Genomic DNA, 17,493 nt, shown 5'->3' with positions numbered 1-17,493 from the left:
GATTTAGAGCGTTGGTTCATGATCCAATGCCTCGTGTTGCCGTTGTCAGATTTTCAGGACTTGTAGCATTTTCACCTGATACGTCCCTCTCTATCTCGATCGATCACCCCAAAGTTGCTACTTAAGAGTGTTTCTCTTTGCTAGATCAGAATAGGCTAATTGACCGATCAACCTTTTTCAGAGCATGCGGCTAGACAAGGCTACGGGCACCAAGTGCTACACACTTTCAGCGAGAGCGCTGCATATTGCGTGGGGTGACACACCGGAGTACTGGAAATGGATCAACCTCGATTGTGATGAGGTGAAAAGTAACAAAAGGTTCATGTCGTTTCAGTAGGTGTCTTGGGTGAATTGAAGTACTAGTTATGGTCTTTTATTGCACGGTGTTCCACGATGTTTTTAACTAAATTGTTCTCCTAAATATATGTTGATACTACCCTTTACATCTATGATAGGTTCTTGGAAGCAGCTAAACTCCAGGGGGTTTGGTGGTTGGAAATACGTGCCAAGATTAATGGCATGATGCTTTCGCAAAACTTGACATACGCCGCTTACATGGTGTTCAAGCTAGCAGCCGATGGATTCAACTTGTTGGGTTTCCCGTATCAGAACGCATCGATCAGCGTTTCTGGGAGCAATTCGATGCAAAAAGTTTGCCTCCAAAGCTACATGGAGGCTGGGGATGACGGAGTGCCTCAGAAACACATACTGAAGTCAAGCTTTTTAGGGTATAGTCATTATGATGAAGTACCTCTCACAGATGACATTATACTCCCACGGAAAAGGGCCGATGGCTAGACGGAGGTGGAGCTCGGCGAGTTCTACAACGAGGAAGGCTTCGACGAGGATGTGTCTATCAGCCTAATGGAGACAAAAATGTGGAAGCATGGTCTTGTTGTATGGGGCATCGAGTTTAGAGTTAAGCAATGAGTTTGATGAACTTGTAGAATTAAGAACCATCGTACATTTCTTTCTACAAAAACAACATTGGTACTCTTGAGTATTAGTTGAGCAAAAAGAAGTTTGTTGGCGTAGCCTTCCTCATTGTAGAACATGTTGGTTTGAGTTGTTGCAAGTAAGACCTATCTTATTCATCTAAAAAAAGTTTGTTATTGCAACTTGCAAAGTATGAAGGTATAGAATACTCAGAAATTGTGGCATGTTCTTTTATTTCTCGTTTTCACTAAAACCAACAACGATGAGATCCACAACGATGAGATTGTGGTGAGTGGTGTGGTTCTCGAGGACTTGTTCTGGCTATGGGGATCTTCGTAGCGTCAAGGAGCTTCAACGATGGTTATTCCATTTTCTTTTGCCTCCGAAACGGATGTGGTCTTCTTATCCCGTTCGGCTACTTCCCGTCTGCAACCAACAACGTCAGGCCAGCCTAGGAAGGAGCGGCAGCAGCGGCGCGCCGTCGACGGTCTAAGCAAAGGGCATCTTGAGTATTTCGTTGTAATTTTCGTTTCTGTTGAGGTGCTCCTACTGTTCAATGTTTCTTTTAATGTCAAGATATTTTTCGCAAAAAAGGCAAAAAATAAGGCAAAAAAAAAATGCATTAGACCAAGAATGCTATCCGGGGTTTTTGTTTTGAGTTTTTTTTAGAACGTGGTTTTTTTTTTGGGTCAGGTGTTCCTCTCCTCGTTATAGACACCACGGGCGCACGAAGCTCGAGAGGAGGAAAAAAGGCCCATCTTACGCAACATGGGCCTCCCTGATCCAGACTCAAGCCTGATCGTCAGTGGGTGGTTGGATGCAGTGCAGCCAGCGGGCTCGGAGTCTCCCTGACGACGCGGCCGGCGGAGGAGCCGCAGCATCTGTGGCTGTGCTGCCGGCTGTCGTCTCGTGTCTCTCCGGAGACAACTCCTTTTGCTTCTGCCCAGTACCGCCGGGAGCTAAGCTTGGACTGGACGCGCGCCACGTTGAGCCCTCTCCCCTGCCCATCGCCGCCGATGAGCTGCCGCGCGGCTCCATGGAGCCGCCCGTCGGCCGTCCCCCGCGGTCGGTCCTTCCCCGCCTCGGCGCGCCTGCGCAACCCATTCGGTGAGGTCCACATGCTCTCTCCCGGTGACCAAGCTTCTCTAATTTAAGCTCACTGATGTGTAGTGCTATATGACATTCGAGCTGGCCTGTATCAGGTCCGTTTTGCATTATTGTTGTTACCATATACTCTAACGGACCTCCCCTCCCGAAACCATACCTTCCCTGCCGCCCCCCTCCGGGCTGCGGCGGAGGACCCCATCCTCAGGCCGCCGCTACTGCCGTCTCCGGTGGCGGTGGCGGTGGCGGTGGCGGTGCCCCTCCCGTCGAACGACGATGGGGAGGAGAAGGCTTCCGCGGCGGCACATAATGGGAGGCGATGAGGCGCAGGTTGCCGGGTGGCGGGTGGCGGGTGGCGGGTGGCATGGCTGCTTGGCCGTGGCCTGATGCACTTTGCCGGTAGCCATGGACGAGTGGGTGGAGAGGTGGCGGCCTTTGCCCCCGGCGGCGGTTCGGTGGTGGTACGCATGGTCCGTGCCGCCTTTTTCCTCTCTGGTGATCCGGCAGGAGTGACTGGCGGCGTGGGGGCTGCTGGTCTAGCTTTTTTTTTGTGGCGGTCCTCGGGTTTCTCTCAGGTGAAGATGAAGACGCAAGTCTTCCTTGATCTGGCTGGAGTGATGAGTTCTGGAAGGCGCCGTCGGCGAATGGAACAGTGCATCTTTTGCCTGGAGTTTGCTGGATCGGGTGATATTCGATCGCGCGCACCCATGCTTTTATTCCGACCGTTTGGTTCTAGAGGGAGCAGCGCGAAGCTCTATTCTGTGTTGACACCAAGTGACTTTTTGGTCCATGGTAAAGTCAGAAGAAAGAAGAAGGAATATCATGAAGGCCGGATTGGAGGACTAGCTAAGGGAGGTTCAAGTCTCCGCGATGTTGAGGGACTTGCTTGGCGTTCCGGGCTCCGCAGTAGTGGTATGAAAGTGGGGGCAACAGCACAGGTGAAGTTCAGAGTCCTACCTTTCAGGGTGAAAACCCAAGGTCTGGCCTTAACTGGTTGTGCGTGGCAATGACCTTGTTGGAGGCACTGTCATCTTCAGGGTGAAAACCTAAGATCTTTGGTCAGGCGACGACTGCGCTGGTGCACCGTTCCCTTCTTGGAGGCGTCGCTTTTGGAGAGTCTGTATTTCAGGTGTTGTCTTGGTGGTGGATGTATTGCTGTTGTTAGGTCTGGGATGCTGTAGCGGGACTTTTGTTTCTTAGCTTTCTTTGCTCTTTTTTGGCTGTGTGCATCCGTATTGCCATTAGGGTGTTGTGTTGTTGCAGATGCTGGGTGTAATTGGTATCTTTTTATATTAATATATTTCCTTTATCGAAAAAAATATGACATTCGAGCTAGTGTGTTTTCGGTGTCCGGTAATCTGAGAAATGGGGTGATTATATAGTAGTACTATGAAAGTGGTGGATTCGTTTGCACGTGACCTTTTGTTCTGATGCTAACTGACTACTCCTTGGATCCTGACAGAGGGGTTGAATGTGTGGAAGAATCCCATCCTCAAAAACTCATGGAGAATTGATGATGTCCCGATGATGTTTGGACTGCCGTCTGGACTGTTCAGATGCATGGCTTCAGGTAGCTCTGGGGATGGTGGGTTTTCTCGTCCTCAATCAACCGATGAAACACCGATGCCACTGTACTCCTGGCCAGACAAGCAGGTATTTGTTTGGCAAGCTGGTATCTATATGACTGGATTTTGTTCAGCACAATTGGTATTACATATGTTTAGTTTATCAATAGATTCTGCTACTCTGCGATGGGGCATAGTTCAGCATTTTACTCGTCTACTTAGAGTTTGCGCTTATGCTTACTTACTCTCAGGCCCAGCTGAACAGACTTTGGTACATTTGATTCAGACGTACTCAATGGATCTTGGATTTTGCATTACACATGCATAACAAAGGTTCTTTTTGCGGATAGGGTTTTATTTAATGTGTCATTACTCTAGACATGAACTGCACTCTTCGAATGCTGGGAACTGCATATCCTTCAGTTTTGCTTTCAGATTTCAAGCCCTTCCATGAATTTTGTGTGTATGTAGGGTAACTTCTGACTATGCATATTTAGCAGAAAAGTTAGGTATGCTTCTGGGTGTAAGCCCTATGTTAATGTGTTCTCTTATTTTCAGAGACCACGGGTGTGCATTTTGGGTGGTGGATTTGGTGGGTTGTACACTGCTCTGAGATTAGAATCTCTCGTATGGCCTGATAATAACAAGCCTCAGGTAAAATGATGATGCCCTTGAGCTGATATTTATATATTTGCCGTGTGCTATCCTTTTTTTTTTGCATCTATGTATAGTGGACTGTTGGTATTGGTTGTATGGAATTCTACTTGATGCCCATATTCTGCAATGCACTCATGGGTGTTTGGTCAATAAATGATACAACATTTTACTAAGAAGGGTAGAAACATGTTTCAGGTATTGCTGGTTGATCAATCTGACAGATTTGTATTTAAGCCCATGCTGTATGAGCTCTTATCAGGAGGTACTGCAGTTTCAAGTGTAAAATGCTTCTGCAGGTATATATCGTTTATAGGTCCTTTCACATGACTTCATTTTTTGACTGTTGGACTTTGATTTGGTTGCCAGAGGTGGATGTTTGGGAAATAGCTCCGTATTTTACGGAATTACTGAAGAACACTAGTGTCCAATTTGTCAAGGATAGCGTAAAGCTTCTACGTCCTTCTGATCACTTTAGAAGAGAGCCTGGAGGATCATCCACTGGTGGAGTTGTTCATCTGAAAAGTGGCACTGTTATTGAATATGATTGGTATGATGATAATAAATGCCACAGAATTGCAATAGCTTTCATGTTTAAGGCCATTTTTAATAGCTGTCATGTTTAAGACCATTTTAAATAAAAAGATTTAAAATATTCTATCCCTGCCATTTTTTCATAGTATCTATTTTTAATAAATTGGTCAAAACATGGGGGCAGATTATTCTATGCTGCTAAAATGTTCTGAAATTTCGAATGGCATTGTGTTTCGTACTGACATATGGATTGTGTCCTGATTTGTTAACTTCACAAGTGTAAAACACAGAAGTGCATAGACGATTTCTTGGAGTTACATCAGCCTCTTCTTGATTCCTTTATAAACTAAAATTGCTTATATAGTAGTGCAGCCCACGTTTAGTTTAGTCTTTTCTCATTATTCTGTATCAGGATACTTTATGACAGCAGCAACATGTAATATAAGTACTTCCTTTAGCTCTTACAGTGGAAATATGTACAAGAATGGTTCATGATGTATTTTGCTTAGGGTTTAATGCCGAGCTTAGAATAAGCTAACTGGTGATTTATCTTTTGGAATGGGCAGCCAGGCTCGTTCTAGCTTTAGGGGCTGAAGCTAAGATTGATGCTGTTCCAGGATCTTCTGAATATGCACTTCCTTTCACGACTTTGGAACATGCTTTGGTAAGAATCAATAACCTGTTGAAATTGTTAATGTTCAACCGTTTATCATGTACTATTTGTCATTGCCCATTTGATAGTATACTAAAAATCTAAAATGCGTATGTTATATCTTCGCTTCCACGTTAAGTACTGTATATGATTTTATCAATGATATTATTTGTTGACGTGTTCTAGCAATTCTATTCTATTAGTTACAGTGATCCAGAATCATAATGTTGTCTTTTTTTGCAGAAAGTGGAAAATGAATTGAAAATGTTAGAAAGGAGAAGGTTTGGTAAGAGTTCCCCAGGTATTGAGGTGGCTATTGTGGGGCTTGGTTACTCTGGTGTTGAGCTAGCTGCTACAATCTCTGAGAGGTTAAAGAACACTGGGACTGTCAAAGCAATCAATTTTCAGACAACCATATGTCCCAATGCACCACCAGGAAATCGTGATGCTGCTCTGAAGGTGAAAATCTCAGGATCTGCTTTCATTAACTTCGTCTGAGAGAAAATAGTTTGTTCTCACTTTGGTCTTTCATGCCCTCAAGTAGTCTTTGGGCCTACAGGTTATACACCATTGAGTAAACCTATAATTCGGTTTATGCTTATCGCATTGCTAGAAAAATCTGGATTGAGAATAGTCCATTCTCTTTCATACTTCTTTAGGAACTTCAAAGAATGATAATACAAAGATAGGTAGACTAGTTAGAATGGTCTTAATATGGACTAGCCGTCCACCATAGGACAAGAGCTTGCCTTCTATCCACCTTTTCTCGAAAAGGTCCTCAATATCCTTCCGTTCGTTATTAGTTAACTTGCTGTAATGGATGGGAATACCTAAATACCAGAAAGAGAAAGAGCCACTAGTAGTCTGAAGATGATGCATGTGCAATGTAAGAATTTGCTTCCGCCAAACTATGTTGTTTGGCTTCTTTATTCTCCTTTTGGTTCTTCATGAAGGGCTGTTGCAGCTTTTTAATGTGACAGCGCTAACTTTATAAATACCAACCAGGCAACCACTTACTATGTTGTAGGCTGTCACCGAACTGTTGATTCATGAATGTATGGAATAGAACATAGAGAATTGCAGGCTGCTATTTTCTGATTTCAGATTGTTGTGTTGATCTCTGATACCTATTATTCATAGCTTCATCTCTGAGCTACTAACGTGCGTCGAAATCGTATCTTTCGAGGTAGCTGCTAATTCTGGTTGGTTGCATTCCTCACCAGGTTCTTGAGTCTCAAAATATTCAACTTTTCTTGGGATACTCTGTGAGCAGCATCAGTGAGGTTTATGCATCTGAGGATTCAAGTAGCATGGTTACAGATGCAAAAGAAGCTGCTGGTGATGATAAGAAACTACTCTTGGAACTTAAACCTGCTCAAAGAGGCCTCCAGAGCCAGGTTTTGGAGGCTGATCTGGTATTATGGACAGTCGGTTCAACGTCTCAGATTCTTCGGTTGCAACCTCCTGATGCCCCATTTGTTATTCCTCTGAATGGCCGGGGGCAAGTAGAGACAGAGGAAACCCTTCAAGTGAAGGGCCACCCCAGAACATTTGCAATTGGTGATTCAGCGGCTCTAAGAGACCCATCAGGGAAATTTCTCCCAGCCAACGCGCAGGTAAGGCATCTATTTGCTGGATTGACTTACACCATGATTCTGCCTTGGCAGTTTTGTTACTGGTGAATGATGGCTCTTTTATCTCCCAGGTTGCTTTTCAGCAAGCAGATTTCGCTGGATGGAATCTGTGGGCGGCAATCAATGACCGGCCCCTTTTGCCGTTCAGGTTCGAATCTAGCGGCATTTTGGTCTTTTGTTCATTTTGCTGATACTCAATCATGTTAGTAGGAAGAGTTAGAAATTGCATAAAGGAACTGTGTACTTGTTCAGGTTCCAAAATCTTGGTGAGATGATGACACTCGGTACAAACGACGCAGCGATAACCGCAAGTTTCATCGAGGGCCTGACCTTGGAAGGGCCTGTAGGGCATGCCGGTATGGACCCTTGCTGCCAGTTGTTTCGCCTTTTCTTAGTGTAATACTAGCTTTTCATGTAAACCTGGTTGTGCAGCTAGGAAGCTCGTGTACTGCCTCAGGATGCCCACAGATGAGCACCGGGTGAAGGTTGGGATCAGCTGGTTGGCAAAGGGTGCTGTAGATTCGCTTGCTTCTCTGCAAAACGCAGTAAGTAATATGATTGCAAGCTCCTGATGAATTGAGTGAGCTGGATGATGTATTTGAGATCGATTCAATGTAGTACGAATTTTGGACATGCATTGCACCTAAATGTAGCATGCCCTAGATGTTTTTTTTTTTTTTTTTTTTTGAAATCCTAAATGTTGGTGTTTGTCTTGCCATGTCGATTTCAATATTTAGCCTTTCCTAAACTTAAGATGCCTAAGGGGAAAATGAAAATTCACACCTGATTGCGCCTGCATTCCCGCCGTAATCCAAAGAAATCTGAAAAAAAAAAATCTCAAGATGCACAGACGCGTGTATGCATTGTTATCTGATCTAGGCTTAATGTTGTGATCTTGGTTCTCACATGGTAACAGCAAAGCACACATTATCACAGTAATCACTTGCCAAAACATACCAACCGAAACTCCCAATCATCGTTGGAGAACTATCTGACCTGATGGAGATTGTTGGTTGGCACAGGGTTGGAGGGTTGGTGAGAGTTGACCTGTAGGCAGCGATGGAGTACTACTAAAGTCCCACTTTCGTTTGGTTGTAGGTGGGCAGCTCATTTCTTCCTCCCACTTCCACCACCAACCCCTGCCCGCCGTCTCCTGCCGCCATGGATCCCGACTCCGAGATCACCTTCGACTTCCCTCCCTACCTCTGCCAGTACAAGAGCGGCCGCGTCTTCCGCCCCGGCAGCAACGCCACCGTCCCCGCCGGTACCGACCCGCTCACCGGCGTCATCTCCAAGGACATCCACGTCGGCTCCGCCCGCGCCCGCGTCTACCTCCCTCCGGGCGTCGACGCCGCCGCCAAGCTCCCCGTCATCGTCTACTTCCACGGCGGCGGCTTCGTCGTCGGCTCGCCCGCCCGCCCCTCCACCCACGCCTACCTCAACGACCTCGTCGCCCGCGCCGGCGCCATCGGCGTCTCCGCCTACTACCGCCTCGCGCCGGAGCACATGCTCCCGGCGGCCTACGAGGACGGCTGGGCCGCCGTGCAGTGGGCGGCCTCCCTCGGGGACGGCGCCGACCCGTGGCTGCTCGACCACGCCGACCTCTCCCGCGTCTTCTTCGGCGGGTGCAGCGCCGGCGCCAACCTCGCGCACAACATGGCCATCCGCGCCGGCGCCGACGGCGCGCTGCCCAAGTGCGTCACCGTGCAAGGCCTCCTGGCCGTGCACCCGTACTTCACCGGGAAGGAGGCCGTGGGCGCGGAGGCGGCCTTCGCGGCCGACGTGCGCGGCTTCATGGACCGCACCTGGAGGTTCGTCTTCCCGGGCTCGCTGGGGCTGGACGACCCGCTCGTGAACCCGTTCGTCAACGACGAGGCGCGCGCCGCCGTCGCCAAGATCCCGTGCGACCGCGTGCTGGTGACCGTGGCCGAGGACGACGTCCTGCTCAAGGAGCGCGGCCTGTGGTACCACCGGGAGCTCAAGGCCAGCGGCTACGCCGGCGAGCTGGAGCTGTTCGAGTCCAAGGGCGTCGGCCATGCCTTCCAGTTCGACAACCTCCACACCCCGCAGGGCGTCGAGCTGCAGGAGCGCCTCGTGGCATTCATCAACAAATGACCTAAATCGATCGAATTTCCTCCAATCCAAATAAATAAAAAATTAACTTGAGAATTTGATGTTTCCGATAATTTTCCAGAAGTTGCGATGGGTGCAAAGTGGTATGATGATTCATTGGCGATTATAATGTAGAGGCATTTTTCAATCTTGCATGCTGATGATTCTGAATGAAATGTGCAAAGCTATATATGTTCTCTGTGAAATGTGCAAAGCGGTGAATGTGGATTTTTTGTTTTGTTTCAAACGCCGGTTCTCTCCAGATCTTGAGTTGAGGGCCGGGATCGCCATTTGCTCGGGCAGAAAGGAATCTCATTCCTTCACGCATCCCCTTCCTTTGGCTAGATGTGCCATCCCCATCCTTTGGCTAGATCTATGGTGCCAGAGAATGAGACTCTTTCTACCAAACACTTCCCATAGTTTGGCTAGTTGTCCCTTCCTCGTTCGCTCAACTGCATAACAAACACTCTGTGCATATTTGGTTGCGTTTTCTCGCATCATGTTCGATTCGGCCGTTTCTTGCGAGTGACTCGCTGGAGAAAAATTGCACAGAGTGGATGCGAGGCAGGGATGGCGGGATCACGTGCGCTGCCGGGAAAATACAGCGAGAGAAATTCGCTCACCTCCCGCCGATACTCCTCTCCTATTTACACCTCACCGCCCAAAGTTGTGCCACCATTTTCTCCCTTTTGAGCTCTCCGTCCATAGTTGTTCACCGGCCACCAAGGTAAGGGATGGTCTCTTCTCAGGCAGGTGGAGCTCCGTCGTGGCAGTTCATTCTCCTACGCCTCACCGACATGTTGTCGTCGTCTTCCTCCGATGGGACCAACTGCAAGATCGGTGAGTACCTCCCAACCCTAACTTAGATCTACACTACGGTAGTTGCTATCTGTAAGGCTAGAGCACCTTCACTTAGTTCATGGTTCCATCTGATAGTTCTGCTAAGTTCTTGCTTCGATCTGCTATGCTAAGTTCTTGCTTTGATCTGTGAGAGTACAGTAGTTGTGCCATCGATGGAACCTCCCGAGAATGGTTCATTATCAGTGGCTTCCATGTACAATGCTTTAATCCAGCCTGACATTCCACTCGATAATAATTCTTAGATTTAGAAGATGAAGATGCCGCTGAAAATGAAAGTGTTTGCATGGTATCTTCATCGTGAGGTCATTCTCACTAAAGATAATCTTACCAAACGCAACTGGCATGGAAGTAAAAAGTGTGTCTTCTGTCATCATGAGGGGACTATTAAGCACTTATTCTTTCAGTGTAAGTTTGCTAGGTCTATATGGCCAGCCTTCCAAATAGGATCTACCTTATACCCACAATGTAGTGTTACCAATATATTTGGCAATTGGCTCAATGGTGTGGCTGTTAGGTTTAAACGTCTTATTAGGATGGGATCGATTATCGTTATTTGGTCGTTGTGGCTATGTAGAAATGACAAGATTTTCAATAATATTTCTTCCCTTTTATGCAGGTCATATACCGGTGCACGGCTACACTTCGCCCATGGGTGCCACTTCAACGGGTGGAGCATCGAGACCTCTTTACGGAGCTCTCTTCACGGTTGGATGATACGATGAGGGATATTTTTTTCCGAATATGGGTGGCAGCGTGATCTACGACTGGATCCACCTAGCTAGTTGTTTTTATTTCTCGGGAACTTTGGATTTTTACCTTCGGGTACCAGTGGTGTTTCTGTAACAGATATTTATGCGGATATGTGCATCCTAGCTATACAGAGACCGGATCTATTGCTCAAAGTAATAAAGTACCCATTTTCGAAGAATTTTTTTTGCTTCAGCGAGAGAAAAACCTACAACAAATTATGAACATCGGTACACCACTGGCAGTAAAGATAAGATATTTCAGTAGAAGTTTCACTAAATAGGGTAATATATATCACAAATTCATAGCTGCGGGGTAAAAAGTGAAATCTACAATAAAATTATTGCACCACTTGATTAAAATGCTTTTCTAGCTCTGTGATGCCCAAACATGTAATGTGAACATCTATAATGTAATATATATAGTATTAGAATCGTGATAAACTCTATTTTCATATTATATGCTTTCATATTATAGTTGTTGAAATATTTTCTATATTTTTTAAATTAAATTTGATAAAAATTTGAATTTAACTAAACCCATAACGTGATTAAAAAAGGGGGAGAGTAGCAACTATTACCTCCGTTAAAAAAATATTTTCTAGAAAGCTATGGTAACAAGGCTAAACACGGGTTTCTTGGTACATCACTTGCCATTAACAAAGTGCTTGATCGCTTTCGGCGTCCACTTCAATGATCAATGATGTACCTGAGCCACCTTTTGCACGATCGATCAAGGCAACAAAGCACATCACAATTAATCGGAAAAAAAGAACCAGGTCCGAAAGTTGGTGAACAAACCCACTAGCTCCCTGCGTCAGAGTGTTCTTGGCTCTTGAGGGACTGAGACATTGCATCGACGAGAATAGAACTGACGAACAAGAAATTATTACTACATGGAGCTCTCTTTCAAGCTCAAACATAGGCACATCATCATGCATGCTGTAAAATTACTCCACCACGGGACGGGAGTGAACATTTCCATCCATTGCACCATTGCAAGCTCGCACGCACGGCGGTGTCATTTCACTTGCGGAGGAAGGCGAGGACGCGCTCCTGCATCTCGACCGCTCTCTCGCAGCGCGGCTTCATGCAGTAGAAGACGTGCCCCTCGCCCATGGACTCGAGCAGCTCCACCTCGCCGCCGTAGCCGCTGGCCTTGAGGTTCTCGTAGTACCAGACGCCCCTGTCCCGGAGGCCGTCCTCCTCGGCGACGCAGACGAGCACGCGGTCCGCCGCGACGCGCGCCGCGCTGCCGCCGGCCGCCTCCGAGAAGGGGTTGGACAGCGGGTCGTCCAGCCCCTGCGTGCCCGGGCACAGGTACCGCCAGAACGCGTCCGCCCGGGCCTTCTCCGCCTTCCCCGTCGTGCCCTCCGTGCCGATGTCCGCCGCGCCGCCGAAGTACGGGTGCACGATCAGCGCGCCCCTGATGCCGATCCCGAGCCCGCCCGGGTGCTCCCCGGCGCGCACCGCCATCACGTGCGCGATGGTGCCCCCGGCGCTGCCGCCCGCCAGGAACACGCGGGAGAGGTCGGCGTGGTCCGCCAGCCACGGCTCGCCTCCGCCGGGGACGCCCGTGGCGTGGGAGGCCACCCACTTGAGCCCCTCCCACGAGTCGTCGTACGCCGCCGGGAGCGGGTGCTCCGGCGCCAGGCGGTACTCCAGCGCCACCGCGAGCACGTTGGCGGCCGCGACGAGGCCCGTGAGGTAGCTGTGCGTCATCGGGTCGGCGGCCGAGCCCAGGACGTAGGCGCCGCCGTGGTAGTAGACGACGACGGGGAGCTTGGCGCCGTCGTGGATGCCGGGCGGGAGAAAGATGCGGGCCCAGAGGCCGTTGGCGGAGTCGATGACAACGTCCTTGGAGGTGACCCCCGTGGCCGGGTCGACGCCGGCCGGGAGCGGCGGGAAGCTGTACCGCTCCACGCGGCCGCTCTTGTACTGGCGGAAGATGGGGCCGTACTCGAAGAGGATCTCATCCTCGGCGCCCGGTGGTGCCGCCATTAGTCTTTCGATCGATCGCGGCGGCACTATGTAGTGGTGGGAGACTGGTGAACCAAACAGTTGGTGCAGCGGCGAATGAGCGATACGGGGCCGGCCTGGTTTGGTGCGCGCGCGGGGCGACACTATATGCTGTCGGTAGTGACCAACAGTGAAGTGGGTATCTACCTCAAAAAAAAAAAAAAAAAAACAGTGAAGTGGGTATCAAAAGCGGGAGCCGGAGCCGGAGCCTCTTTTGTGCTGGAAAGTCAGTCAACTGGGCTCGGAGCTTCTAGAAGCATGTTTGGTTGGTGACCAAATGTGCCCTGCCCAAGATTTGACAACCTACGGTATATTGGCTGTTTTTAGCTGGTAGGAACCCTTACATTAGTCATAGGGTGAAATAATATTGAGTAGTGACATGCTTATGATACTAGTCCATGTTACGGAGTACTATTTTTTTATAGGGTATAATAATTTTAATATAGTATCAAGGACGGACATAATGCATAGTAATTTTGGTATGAAAAGCACGAGCCGAGCCTTTTTGGCGCTAAAAACCGGTGAAGTGTGCCCGAAGCTTCTAGAAGAACTAAAGGCATTTTTGGTTGGTGATCAAACGTGGCCGGCCAAAATATTGTCCACCTATATAGTCCTAATTCCACCAAACTTATTTTGACTTTAAAATTTTGGATGCATCTAGATTTTTTTTTTTGATAAAAGACTTTATTTAAACATTACGCCCACTCTCTTCATAACTTAGATGCTCACACCCATTTAAATCCAAACGTATGAAAATTTAAAAGGTGCAATACAAGTAATCATCTAAGAAACTGCATAGACGTCTATGGTGATGGAGGGACAATCAATAGATTACGTTGTCATCTATGTTTAAAAAAATCTTGTCGTGTCCTCCAACCATGTAGACACCTCTATAAGCAGATCACGGTTTTCCACACACTGTAAAGACATCAATGAACGAAGTTTAGTTGTGCACATGTAGATAACCAACATGAGGGAAAAGATATCGTTAAAAACTTTGTCGTTTCTGCATAGCCATAGCGACCAAATAACAGCAGTCGCTCGTACCTTAGTAATCATTTTAAACCTATAACCTACACCATTTAGTCAATTGTTGAATATATCAGCAACGCTACGTGCTGAACATAAGGTTGAACCTAATTGGATAAATGATCATATAGATCTTAAATTTGCACTGGAAGAATAAGTATTTAGTACTCTCGCCATGATGACAGAAGAAACACTGTGTACTTCCATGCTAATTGTGTTTCAAGGTTATCTTTATTGAGAATTACACCACTACGAAGATACCAAGAAAAAAACCTTAGTCTTTAGCGGAATCTTTATTTTACAAAAAAAAATCTTGCCTAGCTGGCTGGATTAATGCTTTGTACGTGGAATCTACAGAGAAATTACTATTGTCGTGTAAATTTTGACGAAACTGATGGGTCCCTCGCGTTAATTGGACTAAAGCTAGACGTTATAGCAACGCATTTCATGATGCTTGCTTGGACCGACAAGACCTCTTGTGAATGTCACATTTGATGGTTAAGGTTCCAACACCTTAGCGATCGTACTTTTTGTGGTGCATAATATTCTACAGAGCTGGATATTATTTTCCGAGTGTAGCATTACTTAGCCACTTATCCTCCAGAACCTTATTTGCCAGCTGTCCTTAATTGTGAACGAACTATATAGGAAGAAGTATTTTTTAGCCACCATTAGGCCAGGCAAGAACCGTGAGTCCCGGAATTTTAATAAACCTGAGACAATGCATATGAGACTATGTACTTCCTTTTCTTAAGAGTTTGCTACACCTCATCTTCATTAAGAAGGTTGAACAACCATTTACGTAGAAGGGTTCTATTCTTATCTCAAGGTCATGAATCAAAAGTTCTCCTTGGCGATAAACTATACTTCATTTAGCCGGTCGACATTTTTTTTCTCATTACCACTTTGTTGAAAGAATCTTAATAGGAAATAATCTAATTGCTGCAAAACTCCTTTGGATAGATGGAAGAAACAAATCATATACAATATCATATTACTTAGTACCGAATTTCTAAGAACCAATTTTCAGCCGAGAGATAGTAATTTTCTTTCCAACTATTTAAACTTTTTTAGCTTTTCCTTAATATTATTTTTTGGTAGAGTAAACATATGCACCCGAGAGATAAATTGAATGGCCGCAAAGACTCGTGCCATACTACTTCCTCCATCCTCGTATATAAGACCACAAACTCAAAATTTATATACAAAGAAAACAAAGTAAAGTACTCCATATTACTTGATGCTCAAATGAATGTATCTATAACTAAATGTGTCTAGATACATTTATATTAGCATCAAGTAATATGAATCGGATGGAGTAATAAATAGTACTCCCTTCAATCCATATTAGTTCCCACTCATATAGATATATCTAGATATATTTTAGTTCTAGGTACATCCATACTACTGGCAAGTAATATAAATCATAGAGACTATAGCTAATTGTAGGAAAAAAAGTTATGTTACGGATTAATTAAATGTGTTGTGGTGTCTTTTGGCCTATGAAAATAAGCATCATCCTACGCGGTAGAAATCTACCTCCTCTGTCCTAGTTTATAGAGTTTGCGTGTGTTTGTATGTTGTGAATTTGACAAAGGTAATATCAATTGTACAAGAAAAAAGTTATAGCATAAAAGAATACAATATCTGAACTTTTTAATAACATATATTTTTGTTAAATTTGAGATCTAGGGATAAGTCCACGTTCTATAAACCTGGACGGAGGAGTAATCATGTTTTCTCGGTTAGTGTTGGTAGCCTTGTATAAAATATTAACATTTAGTTTTTGTAGTGATCTTGTATTTAAAAACGGAGAGAGTAGGATTTATATGGACGTCCGTACTGTACTCGCAATACAACGGTACCTGGATTCTTTTTTCTTTACGGGGAACGGTACCTGAATTCAGCCACGCAGCATGGCGCCGCTCAATGTAGATAAGCAAACTTGAGAGTGGTGTTTTGGAACATGGGAGCATATGCTCCCTCTATTTTGAAATGCATCTTACACATATTTTGAATTTCAAAAAAATTTAAATCAAAAATTCGTATGTAAATCTTCTCGTGCTACACGGTTACAAAGTTGTTTCATAAAAAATCGACTTATCATGTGACGTGTGTAAAAAAGACAGAACTCAGTGCTAAAAATAATGTTTTTCACAAGATAAGTTTTCTCTTTTTTATATAAACCACAAAAAATATTGGTTTTTTCTGAAACTTGACGAACGAACATATATTATGAAGATGTACATGTAAAAAAATTTGTTAAATTTTTTCAATATTTCGAAATATGACTTTTTGGTAGAGGGTGCATACGCACCCGGGAGCCGAATTGAATTTCCGAGCAAACTTCTCGTATAAGCACTGAGTTTTATTTTTGTATGAATCCACGAGAATAGTCGATCCTGCTCACACTATGACACGCCTCGCTCACGATGCCACGCAGTCACTACAAGGAGAACTATCGTATAACAACACATACTTTGCAACCTCTTATGTATGCGTTGTCGGAATTTAACATAGATACTGATATAGGCGTTGCAAGCTGTATCTGTTGTCATAAATATGCTACACACGAAAAAATTGGGTTACCTCCCGCGCTTTAGAAATTTTCCTTTGGCGCTAAGAGTGGATATGCACGACTATTTGTTTGGGAATTTGGATCGCGAGTGGGCCTCTATATCCCGGCAGTTTTTCTCCTCCCATCTCCTTCCTTCCCCGTAGACTTCTCATCTCCTCATCTCCTGTGATGCTGCATGTCCGTCTCCTCCTTCCGCCGCTGATCCAATCTCCCAATACAGGCTAGTTCTATCCCTAAAGCGTCCAGATCTCACATCCTCTCCACGTCATGTCTCCGTTCCCTACCGCTACATCGTGTGTATCGACTTTCAGGGAAATGTCATCCGCCATACCCTAGATCGTTGACCACGCACCGATGATCTAAATGGCGAGGTCGCGAGTTTGAACAATGAAGACACGACAGAGATCCGGCAATCCAGGTTTCGTTTTGTTAATTTCCTCTCTGATTTTCCCTTTGGTTGATCTGTTTAACATTTTTTCCATGATTACTTTTGTATCGTTCTGCATCGCCTAACATGGCCGCTCATTAGATTGGGTAAGCCCTAGTTGTTCACAGCTACCTAGCGTTTCGCGGTTGTGCTGCCGCAGATTACGGCAGGACTAAACGTGCTTGGATGACCTCACCGGACCATCCGCTTTGTTTGTTCCTGTACTACGTATTTTTTGTGTGGCTTGCTTCTTTCAGTTTTGTATCTGATTGAGCAATACGTCTGATTAGCTATCAATGTTTGGTTATTCTGGAATTTTTGTGCATCCTCATGTTCCCAAGAGTGTCGCTTCCTGTCATCAATTATGTTTTGACTTTTTTCTGTTGTGTAATCAGGATTCTCCTAGGTGACCATCACATACAAAGACTAGTTCAATCCGGAATCAGCGGTGGAGACAGAAATGCAGCAACAGAGGTTCTAACTAATGGCATGCAAAATTTTCATTTATACCAGATACTACCATGCCATAGTTTAAGCAGAACTAAATAATAATCCAGTAGTTCGTACATGTCCATACAGATCCATTAGTTCAAGTTGTCGTAGGATGCATGAAAATTATCTTGCTGGCTCAGTGTTTGGCTC

General features: G+C 45.7%; 3 protein-coding genes across 5 annotated transcripts; 2 read left to right on the top strand and 1 right to left on the bottom strand.

The window, feature by feature from the left end:
• The first annotated feature begins 184 nt into the window (after nt 1–184).
• Nucleotides 185–1,034, top strand: LOC124685255 (F-box protein PP2-B1-like). The gene is made up of 2 exons (XM_047219589.1): nt 185–318; nt 456–1,034. Exons 1-2 carry the CDS (start codon nt 185–187, stop codon nt 796–798), a joined length of 477 nt encoding a protein of 158 aa, XP_047075545.1. The 3' UTR covers nt 799–1,034.
• Nucleotides 1,035–1,825: 791 nt separating this feature from the next.
• LOC124685253 (alternative NAD(P)H-ubiquinone oxidoreductase C1, chloroplastic/mitochondrial) lies at nt 1,826–9,342 on the top strand. 3 transcript variants are annotated; one of them, XM_047219586.1, is made up of 12 exons: nt 1,826–2,043; nt 3,503–3,693; nt 4,164–4,259; nt 4,458–4,524; nt 4,629–4,809; nt 5,364–5,457; nt 5,689–5,904; nt 6,669–7,061; nt 7,151–7,227; nt 7,332–7,435; nt 7,512–7,624; nt 8,178–9,342. In XM_047219586.1, the coding sequence occupies exons 1-12, from the start codon at nt 1,953–1,955 to the stop codon at nt 9,192–9,194; spliced, it is 2,640 nt and encodes an 879-aa protein (XP_047075542.1). In that variant the 5' UTR covers nt 1,826–1,952; the 3' UTR covers nt 9,195–9,342. The 3 variants fall into 3 exon arrangements, with proteins under 3 accessions (XP_047075542.1, XP_047075543.1, XP_047075544.1); XM_047219587.1 differs by lacking the exons at nt 1,826–2,043; nt 3,503–3,693; nt 4,164–4,259; nt 4,458–4,524 and adding an exon at nt 4,434–4,457 and having other exon boundaries at nt 4,559–4,809; XM_047219588.1 differs by lacking the exons at nt 1,826–2,043; nt 3,503–3,693; nt 4,164–4,259; nt 4,458–4,524 and having other exon boundaries at nt 4,696–4,809; nt 5,360–5,457.
• A 2,482-nt stretch (nt 9,343–11,824) lies between these two features.
• Nucleotides 11,825–12,837, bottom strand: LOC124671897 (probable carboxylesterase 12). Its single transcript, XM_047208220.1, has one exon. The coding sequence runs from the start codon at nt 12,797–12,799 to the stop codon at nt 11,825–11,827; it is 975 nt and encodes a 324-aa protein (XP_047064176.1). The 5' UTR covers nt 12,800–12,837.
• Between the last annotated feature and the right edge of the window lie 4,656 nt (nt 12,838–17,493).

The sequence above is a fragment of the Lolium rigidum genome, chromosome 1, assembly GCF_022539505.1.
Source record: "Lolium rigidum isolate FL_2022 chromosome 1, APGP_CSIRO_Lrig_0.1, whole genome shotgun sequence".
Classification (NCBI taxonomy): Eukaryota; Viridiplantae; Streptophyta; class Magnoliopsida; order Poales; family Poaceae; genus Lolium; species Lolium rigidum.
Note: the sequence above shows the minus strand (reverse complement) of the source record. Positions and strands in the feature narration are given on the sequence as shown.